The sequence below is a fragment of the Oryx dammah genome, unplaced genomic scaffold, assembly GCF_014754425.2.
Source record: "Oryx dammah isolate SB20612 unplaced genomic scaffold, SCBI_Odam_1.1 HiC_scaffold_2, whole genome shotgun sequence".
In the NCBI taxonomy this organism is placed as follows: Eukaryota; Metazoa; Chordata; class Mammalia; order Artiodactyla; family Bovidae; genus Oryx; species Oryx dammah.
Window position 1 is genome coordinate 197,374,409 of NW_024070186.1, and position 10,003 is coordinate 197,384,411.

At 55.3% G+C, this 10,003-nt stretch overlaps 1 protein-coding gene across 1 annotated transcript in view; it reads left to right on the plus strand.

Annotated features, from left to right (window-relative positions):
* Positions 1–1,377: 1,377 nt before the first annotated feature.
* The window catches only part of IQCE (IQ motif containing E), a 38,714-nt gene continuing 30,088 nt past the window's right edge, over positions 1,378–10,003 (plus strand). Inside the window, exons 1-3 of the mRNA XM_040267268.1 lie at positions 1,378–1,559; positions 8,662–8,709; positions 9,574–9,619. Of these exons, the coding sequence (XP_040123202.1) occupies positions 1,395–1,559; positions 8,662–8,709; positions 9,574–9,619 (259 nt within the window). The 5' untranslated portion in view covers positions 1,378–1,394. The remainder of the gene's footprint in view (positions 1,560–8,661; positions 8,710–9,573; positions 9,620–10,003) is intronic.

Genomic DNA, 10,003 nt, shown 5'->3' on the forward strand with positions numbered 1-10,003 from the left:
TCTAAGCACTTTCGGTTCGGTTCAGTTCAGTTCCGTCGCCTAGTCGTGTCCGGCTCTTTGCGACCCCATGGACTGCAGCACGCCAGGCCTCACTGTCCATCACCAACTCCCGGAGCTTACTCAAACTCATGTCCGTGGAGTCGGTGATGCCATCCAACCAACTCCTCTGTCGTCCCCTTCTCCTCCCGCCTTCAATCTTTCCCAGCATCAGGGGCTTTTCCAACGAGTCAGTTCTTCGCATCAGGTGGCCAAAGTATTGGAGTTTCAGTATCAGTCCCTCCAGTGAACACCCAGAACTGATTTCCTTTAGGATGGACTGATTGGATCTCCTTGCAGGCCAAGGAACTCTCAAGAGTCTTCTCCAACACCACAGTTCAAAATCATCAATTCTTTGGCGCTCTGGTCTTCACAGCAGCTCTTTCTTTCCCTTTATATTAGAAGACACAAGCACAGAGAAGCTGTCACTCGCCGGGCACCAAATACCTACTGATTAATCACCTGTTGTGTGCCAGACACTGTTCCAAGGGACAGCAGTACAGTCGGGAGCAAAACAGCCCAGCCCCAGAGAGCTTACTTACATTCTAGAAAAAGGGAGTTCTTGTAGATAATAAAGGTCAGGGGGCTGGAAAAATACAGCAGGGCAGAGGGACAGAGTAAATGCCCTTGGAGGCCTGTAGGAAGAGAAAGGGCAGATTATGCTTGCTAATAGTTTAAATGAACCTTGCAGCCCAACGAGCCCAAAGATCTTCATTATACACACTGAATACAGCAAGTGTAAACTCATTTTTTTTTTTCTTGTCCTGTGACTGCGTTATAACCCTTGGGCCTAAGTTGTTTTTTTTTTTTTTTTTTGTTTTTTTTTTGTCCTCTGACTACATCACAGGATAGGCTCCCCTCTCCAGTATTCTTGGGCTTCCCTTGTGGCTCAGCTGGTAACGAATCCTCCTACAGTGCCAGAGACCTGGGTTTGATCCCTGGGTTGGGAAGATCTCCTGGAGAAAGGCTACCCACTCCATTATTCTGGCCTGGAGAACTCCATGGACTATGTCCATGGGGTTGCAAAGAGTCAGACACGACAGCAACTTTCTTTCTTTTTCTTTTTCTTTTTTTTTACATCATAACCCTTGAGCCTAAGATCCGAGATCAGGAAGATGGTTTTCTCAATGCCAGGCGTTCAGAGCTAGCAGGCTGTGGACTCCCTGTCCCTTTCAGCGTTAACCTACTAAATATTTATTAATGACAGCTCTGGGAACTAGAGCGCTGTTTCAGCTCCGCCCCGCTCTCCGCGCCCCACACTCTGGGCGCGCAGCAGGTCGGCCCGACGGTGTCCCCGGGCAAACCTATGGTCGGCCGGGCTCGCCACATCCGGGGCTCGGCGGGCTGGCGCGGTTGCCATGGAAGCGGGGTCGCGGCGGGCGGGGGGGGCCGTCGGAGAGGCTGCGGGCAACCTGATGGCCTGCGGAGCCCCAGAACCCGACGGCCACGCCCGCCGCGCCCCGGGGCGATCGGGCAGCGCCGCCGCCATGTCGCTGGGCACCGCGGAGCCGGCCTCGGGGACGGTAAGCACGGAGGGCGGGGGCGGGGGGCGCCCTCAATGCCTCCCACGCCGGGGCGCGGGCCGGAGGGAAGGGGCGCAGGCCGGAGGCCGCGGGTGACCGCAGCCATTATTGTTACCGCATAAGAGCGGACCTCCGGCCGCCGCCCCTCGCCCAGCCTCCAGCCGCCTCTAGTTCCCCGCTCGTCCTTGCCCTGGCCGCCGCTTCCAGGAAGCCCTCCCGGACGCTGCGCCCTCGCCGCCTGGCGCCTGCGAAGCCGCGCCTGAGCGGAGCCTGCGATCGCGGCCCTCCGGGGTGACGGAGCTCACTGCGTAAGTGCCCGCCCGCCCGGCGATTCCAGGGCTGGGGGCCTCGGACGGGGCGACGGACCCGAGCCGTGCTGGGTGTGAGGGAGAAGCCCCAGGCGCCCTCAGGGCAGGTTTTCCGGAGGAGGGGCCGCCCGCCCAGGATGGCTCCCCCGGGTCAGAGCGAGCCTGTTCTCAACTCTTCCTTCACCCAGTGTTTCTGGGGCGTCAGCCATCAGCTGTAGATACCACTGTGGGTGAATAAAATGCATTCCGGTGGCGAGGTGATGGGACTCGGGATAGAGGTGAGGGAAAACACGGCAAAAAAAAAAAAAAAAAAACACCCAACCCCCAAAACGGATCGTGTCCATCAAGTCAGAAAATGCCCTGCAGAAAATAAAACAGCCCACGTAAGGGAGGCGGGGTGGTGGGCTGCTTTAGATTGGGTGCCAGGAGCAGCCCCCGAGAAGTTGGAGCAGCGGGGTGAAGATCTGAGACACCGGGGCCAGCAGGTGCGAAGGTCCTGAGGTGGGAAAGTGCAGGAATCCAGAGCGCGCGCGAGAGCTTGCTGGGATCTCACTGGGCGACCTGTGTGGATGGAAGGGAGCCGTGGACCTGACCACGGAGAGCCTTGCAGGCAGTGGTCCGGGTCTGAATTCACTCCTGCCACAGTGGGAAGGCTTTGGAGGGCTCCAGAGGCTTTGGAGCTTGACTCGCGGGTTGCTTCCTTCACAGGGAGCAGACGGCAGAACCCAGCAGGGCTGCCGGGTGCTCTCCCCAGGTGGGGGCTCAGGGTTCCTGTTGCTTGTCCCCGGAGGCACCAAGTCCTGCCTCACCGGGAAGGCCTGCCACCGGCGCTGGTCTCAGTTACTGCTCCTTCACCTTTAAAAGTAGCTCCTCGTTCTGTGACTGTAAAGGTTATTCATGCCCAGAAAAGAAAGTCAAGTACCCGTAATCTAACTGCCTACAGAAAACCACAGTTAACGTTTGGTATATTTCTTTCTGATATTTTTTTCAACACATTTTTTCTTCCCATATGGCTTTTTAAAACTTGAGCTCCTATTTATATTGTTTTGTAATTCTTGCTGTTTAATTTACTGTTAGCATCTTCCCATACCTACGTTTTCAAAAACATGTTTTAAAAACTAAGTTTATATATGTATAATTGAATCACTTTGTTGTACATGTAGAACGAATGCAACATTGTAAATCAGCTATACTTCAATTTAAAAGAGAAAGAGAAATACATCAAACAGATAAAGCAAATGCTGTGTGATCTCACTTATATATGGAATCTCAAAAAGCTGAATTCTAAAGGACTGATTGTATAGCACAGGCTACGCTCAATATCTTATAACCGATAATGCAAATGAATCTGAAAAAAAGTATGTATATAACTAAATCACTTTACTGTACACCTGAAGCTAATATAATATAGTAAATTAACTATACTTCACTTAAAAAAATTTTTTTACTCTTAATTTGGGGGACTTCCATGATGGGTCCGGTGGCTAAGGCTCTTCGCTCCCAATGCAGGAGGTCTGGGTTTGATCCCTGGTCAGGGAACTAGATTCCAAGTGCCAGGACTAAGAGTTCATGTGCCACAACTAAAGATCCCACATATCGCCACTAAAAAGATTCCGCGTGCCCCAAGGAAGATCAGAGATCCTGTGTGCTGCAACTAAGACCCAACACAGCCAAAGAAAGAAAGAAATTTTTAATAAATAAAATGAAAAAATAAAAACTCTAATTTGGGAATTCCCCTGTGGTCCAGTGATTAGGACCCTTGAGCTTCCACTGCAGGGGACACAGGTTTGATCCCTGGTCAGGAAACTAAGGTCCCACATGACCTGCAGCACAGCCAAAATAAATAAAAATATGTATAAAAATCTTCACAAGTATTATTCATGCAAAAATGGAAAGATAATATTTTTTAACATAAAAAATAAAACCTCTAACCTAATCAGTTCAGTTCAGTTGCTCAGTCGTGTCCGACTCTTTGCGACCCCATGGACTGCAGCATGCCAGGCCCCCTTGTCCATCGCCAACTCCCGGAGCTTACTCAAACTCTTGTCTGTGGAGTCGGTGATGCCATCCAACCAACTCCTCTGTCGTCCCCTTCTCCTCCTGCCTTCAGTCTTTCCTAGCATCAGGGTCTTTTCCAATGAGTCCGTTCTTCGAATCAGGTGGCCAAAGGATTGCAGTTTCAGCTTTAGCATCAGTCCTTCCAGTGAATATTTAGGACTGATTTCCTTTAGGATGGACTGGTTGGATCTCCTTGCAGGCCAAGGGACTCTCAAGAGTCTTCTCCAACACCACAGTTCAAAAGTGTCAATTCTTTGGCAGTCAGCCTTCTTTATAGTCCAACTCTCACATCCATACATGACCCCTGGAAAAACCATAGCATTGAGTAGACGGACCTTTGTCGGCAAAGTAATGTCTCTGCTTTTAAATGTGCTGTGTGGGTTGGTCATAACTTTCCTTCCAAGGAATAAGCGTCTTTTAATTTCATGGCTGCAGTCACCATCTGCAGTGATTTGGGAGCCCCCCAAAATAAAGTCTATCACTGTTTCCATTGTTTCCCCATCTGTTTCCCATGAATTGATGGGACCAGATGCCATGATCTTAGTTTTCTGAATGTTGAGTTTTAAGCCAACTTTTTCAACTCTCCTCATTCATTTTCATCAAGAAGTTTTAAACCTAATAGGATACTCCTATTTTAACTCACCACTTCCTTCCTTTTGGACTTTCTTGTTGGCTCATACAGTAAAAAATCTGCCTACAATACAGGAGACCTGGGTTCCATCCCTGGGTTGGGAAGATCCCCAGGAGAAGGGAATAGCAACCCACTGCAGTTTTCTTGCCTGGAGACTCTCCTGGACAGAGGAGCCTGGCGGGCTGCAGTCCGTGGGGTCGCAGAGAGTCGGACACGACTGAAAACACTTCCTTGCTTTCCCTCCATTGTTTTCACCTTGTGCTGTCGGTAACCACGCTGCTCTTAAGGTTCTTACGCACAGAAGCGTTTGTCAAGCCCCTGACACGCTGGCTCTGAGACCACCCGGGTGCCCGCGTGCCTTGGTCGCCAGGGGCGCAGTCCCGAGGGAGGGACCAGCGCCAGCGCTCTGCTAGGAGGCTGGCAGCCGTGGGCCCAGGCTGACTGGCGGTTCCCTTGCTTAGCTGACATCTGTTCTCAACCAGAGGAGACCTTCTCTAGGGCAGGCACTGGGAGCAGAGCTGCCTCGGGGCTTGCTCGTGCACTTCATGGGGCACGTACGGTGCTGGGGTCCCCGGTGAAGGGCTTCCAGGTTCCAGAACAAGGTGAGAGCATCTGTAGAGCGTCTCTGCTCCCGAGGCTCTCTGTACCCTGCGCCCCCCGCCCCGCGCGCCAACCCCCGCCGCCGGACCTCTTGCTCGCATCCACTGGGCTGTCCCGCCTCACCGTCCTCCCCAGCCCCGCCACAGCCGTCCTCTGAACTTACGGAGGCAGCTGCCCTGAAACCTGCGCACCCCGAGCCTGCAGCGGCGCCCTTCAGCCAGCGCTGCTCTCACCTGCCCTCCCCTCTGCCTCAGGCGCTCTTTTCCTCCTCTGTTATCTCTTAGATTTTTTGTTGAAAACTAGACATTTAGTTAATATATTACTGCAGCTCGCCCCCCCCAACATTTAGATAAAACATTACAGCTTCTCCCATGCTGGCCCCCCTGGTTGGTTTGGGGAGGGACTCGGCTGATCTGACTCCGAAGTGGTCGTGCCCGCACTGTGCAGCCTGTTTCCCTGCTCAGACTTTTTTCTTTCTTTTGAAATCCTTTAGCCCAGCTACCGTGGGGTTACCCTGAGGGCAGCAGAGGCCACGTGTTGGTCAGAGGTTGTTTCGTCCGCTGGCCCAGACTTCTGCCGTTCCTCCTTGCATGTGTGTGCCCCTGTGTGTGTGTTTGTGCGTGTGTGTGCAGGCGGCTGTCACCGCTCAGGGGTTTACAGCTTTGCCCACCGCAGCCACGAACCCGTGCGTGGTTCCCCCCTCTCCGTCTCTCCTGAGGGCAGCCTCGGACGTGCCGTGGTCCCCCAGCCCTCCTGGGGATCTGCCTTTGTTTTCCTTTTTTACTTTGTTGGCCGCGCTTTGGGCACGCAGCACACGGGATCTTAGCTCCCCCGACCAGGGGTCGGACCCGTGCCCCTGCAGTCGAAGCGTGCCGTCTTCAGCCCTGGACCGCCAGGGAAGTGCCCGTCAGTGGTTTTTAAGCCTGGCTCCCTGGGATCTGCTCTCGGGCCAGGGAGGTCCCCCATTCCACCAGGGTTCGGTTACCACTGGGGCTCGCACCCTCTGGTTGGCCTGGGTGCCGGGTGGGGGCGGTTTCCACGTCTGCCCCGAGGCTGCACTTCGGCCCTTGCCCCCAGCCTCCCTGACCCTCAGGCCTGACTGCTGCCCGAGAAGGGCGCTTCTGGGCTCTTCGACTGGCAGCTGCTCTGCAGTGAGCTTTCTGCAGCCGTGACCCCAGAGCTGGGGGCCCGGGTGGAACTGTGCCATCAGTCCCCCGGGTACAGCTGCCATCCTGCCTCTTCTGGAGAAGGGCACCTGGGCCCCGGCACAGCAGGGCAGCGGTGTCTCCCCCGAGGGGTGCTCCTTCTGGACCAGCCCCTCCCTGCATGGAGCCGCCGCCCCACAGACACGGGGTCTTAGCCTGCAGTGTCTGGGGAGGAGCTCACACCCTAAGCACCCAGCCCTGGGGTCTCGACTGCGCCCGCCTACCTGCAGGACCGCACTCTGACTCTGGAGGCGCTTCCCTGACTTAGTAGATTTTCTGGAATGAAAGATTCATTGATTAACTTCACTAATTGGTGAAGATTGATTGCTTTGTGGGTTCTTCTGTTAGATGGTTGTTGGTTGAGGAGCGGGCCTTCCAGGCTTCTCACCCCACCCTCCTGGGAGATGCCCCCTCTATGAAGGCATCCCTGCCTCCCCTGTTCACTGGGAATCAAAACCCTGTATGTTCCAGCATCTCATTCTGGACACTATGTTTCTTCCCACAGTGTCTTAGTTAATGTAGATTTAATGCTTTAAAACCCCAACGGGAGAACGTGTCCTCCTTGTCACTGAGGAAGCTGAGATGCGGAGGAGTCCGTGGCGCAACCAGCCTCGCACAGCTGACGCGGGGCCACGTTGCTGCCCCAGGCCTTTTGGGACCCCCCCAGCGCACTGCCTGCCAGCCACCGCCCGGCAGAGTCCCCCGCGCGCGGTTTGTGTGCAGTCTCCTGTAGGACTCCACGCAGGCCGCGGTCCTGCTTGCTGAGGAAGAATGCATTGCCCTCGACCGTTAGCGCGCTCTTTGGCTTTCCGATACTGTGCGTGGCCTCTGCTGGAGGGACGGGTCTTGGGCTGCTCGGTGAGCTCAGGTGCTGAGAGTATTGGACTTGTCTAGGTCCTTCGGCAGAACGAGGAGGGCCAGACTCGGGGGGCTGACGGGAGGATGCGATGGAGGCGGTGAGCCCACCTGGTTTTGTTCACCACGCGGGCCATCTCCTTCCCTTGTTGAAATTTCAGGTCCTTGAAAAGCCATCAGGGTTTTATTCGGAACAAAGAGCTGTGACAAGTGCTCACACGAGAAAGTGTTGCCACTTTCCTGTGGGACTGTCGACAGCTCCCTTGGCTGGCTGGCGGGCCTGTGCTCTGACGCTGGGGCTGAGACAGCCTTCACCTCGCCGCCCTGATCCCCCTGCCTGAGTTTTCCACATCATCCTTGTGCAGTTTGTTAAATGAAGACTTTCCTCTAACTGTCATTTGCTACTTAAAAAAATGTTGTATTGGAGTATGGTTCCCGTACCTCGTTGTGTTACTTTCTTCTGTGCAGTGAAGTGAGTCGGCCACACCTGTTCAGATGTCCCCTCTTCTTTGGAGTTTCTTCCCATTTAGGTCACCACGGAGCCCCGAGTAGAATCCCCTGTGCTCTGCAGTATACTTGTCATTTGCCGTTTGCACCCCAGAATCCACCTGCCGATGCAGGAGACCTGGGTTCGATCCCTGGGTCGGGAAGCTCCCCCGGAGAAGGAAATGGCAGCCCACTCCAGTATCCTTGCCTGGAGAATCTCATGGACAGGGGAGCCTGGCGGGCTACAGTCCTTGGGGTTGCAAGGAGTTGGACACAGCTGAGAGACTAAACAATGATAGTATGGGGAAAGGATTTGAACAGTTGCTCTGCTTCCCCTCTTGTTAGGATGTAAGCCTACGTGCATTAGCACAGACACATCACCCACCGGGCAGTTCCCTCTTCTCCTGGACGTACTAGCCCTGGGGATGGTACAGATTTTGTTGTGCTCCGTGCGCCAGGTCTGATTGCTGGAGCCAGAGGCAGGAACCTCTGTACACGAAGAGAGCGCGTGCGCTGGTGATGCGCAGGTCACTCTCACCGGTGGGCAGTCGTAGGTTCCTTGTGCTCTGATGCAAAGACGGAATGCTTTTATCAAGAACCGTTCACTGGGGGAGGGATAACCTGGGAGCAGACACCACCAACTATAAGACAGAGAGAAACGGAGGTTTCCCGTATAGCGCGCGGATCTCCATTCAGTGTCTTGCAATAACCTATAATGGAAAAGGATCTTTTAAAGCAACTGTACTTCAATTTAAAAAGAAGAACTGTCTGTCGATTCTGTGGAGATGCTGTTGCTGGACTGACAGGCCTGGAGCCGCCCCGCCAGCAGAGTTTGGCTTCGTGCTCTGTCCCCTCCTGCTGGATGCGGGGCTCTCCCCCGCAGCTCCGCGCAGCGGTTTCCACCTTGTGAGTGCGGCCGTGGCGGTGCCCAACGGTCTCACTTTGCATCTCTTCTCCAGGGGGATGACAGTCTGTCTGCGATCACCTTTGACTCTGACTCTGACACGGTGAGTGCAGCTGGGGGGCTGGCGCTCTGTTTACCCGCCGACTCCCACGGGTCTCCCCGCAGACGCTGCGTTCAGGGTCAGATCACAGATTCCAGATGCCCTCGGCTGGATCTGAACAACTGAGACGACAGCTTTAAGACTTCTACAGAAGTCAGTTGTGAGCAGAGTGCATTTGAGGCTGATGACAAGCTCCTAGCCTGCAGTCTGGTTTCGGCCTGCACGCCCTAGCCCCCAAGCCCCGCGTGGAGGGGAGAGAGCCGAGCAGGGTGATGGAGGTGTGAGAAAGGGCCCAGCACACTCCCGCCCCCCGCAGCTCTGAGGACTCCAGGGGGAGCACCCCGGTCCGTTCCGCGGTCTGAGGAGCAGGGCCTCCACAGAGTTTCCTCCTCAACACTCAGGACATGGCCAAGATGCTCCCCGGAGGGAGAGGGATCCAGGGATCCAAACCAGTCTCCCGGGATCTCAGTGTTCCGAGCGAGATTTCCCATTTGGAGTGAAGCAGTGGGTGAGGCCTGGGTGGTGCCCAGCTCCACGCGTGGCCCAGGCTGTCGGGGGTGTCCTCCAGCCGGGCCAGCGCTGCCCTGCGCCCCCATCTCACATCTCACCTGTGGGCATCCCCCACCTCCATCTCTGGGGCCTGCTGGCCACACGCTGTGTCGGGCACACTCCCCTGGGCTGCCCGCTCCCGTGTCGGGGGCGCCTCCGCGCCTCCCTGCCCTCCGCTCGGACTCTGCTTGATCTCTTGGTGTCGGCCGCTTAAACCACCGCCCAACCCACCTCCCCCCATCCTGAGCACTCCTATGCTGCTTGGTTGGGGCCCTTCCAGCTGCCTGAGAAGGCTCAATCATCTCTTCTTTCTTTCAGAAAGCAAAAAAGAAAAGTTTCCACAAACCTCCACCCACATCCCTGAGTAAGTATGACCAGCTTGCCTCGGAAGGGGTTCTCAGAAGGCCTCCTTCCCGGCTGTCCTGGGAGGAGACTCAGCTGTGTCTGTCTTCTTTGAAGACGCAGGATCACTGATGCATGCCCTTCTGCCCCTCGGCTCCGTCTCATGCTGGGGCTCACTCCTGGGTCTTCGCCCTCCGCAGGCGTGCCTGTGGGCGGAGGCCCCGCGGGGCAGAGGTCCTGAGCCCTCCCTGCACCGCTGAGCCCCCAGCCCCAGGGCACGGCGATGACCTCTTGTGTTCCTTCTCCTTCCCGAGCTGCTGGAGTGAGGGAAACACAGGATTTGTTCTTGAGACACAAAGAGTTCATCTGGGCGATGTACTGAATTTTATGCTTCCCAAGGTCTTTG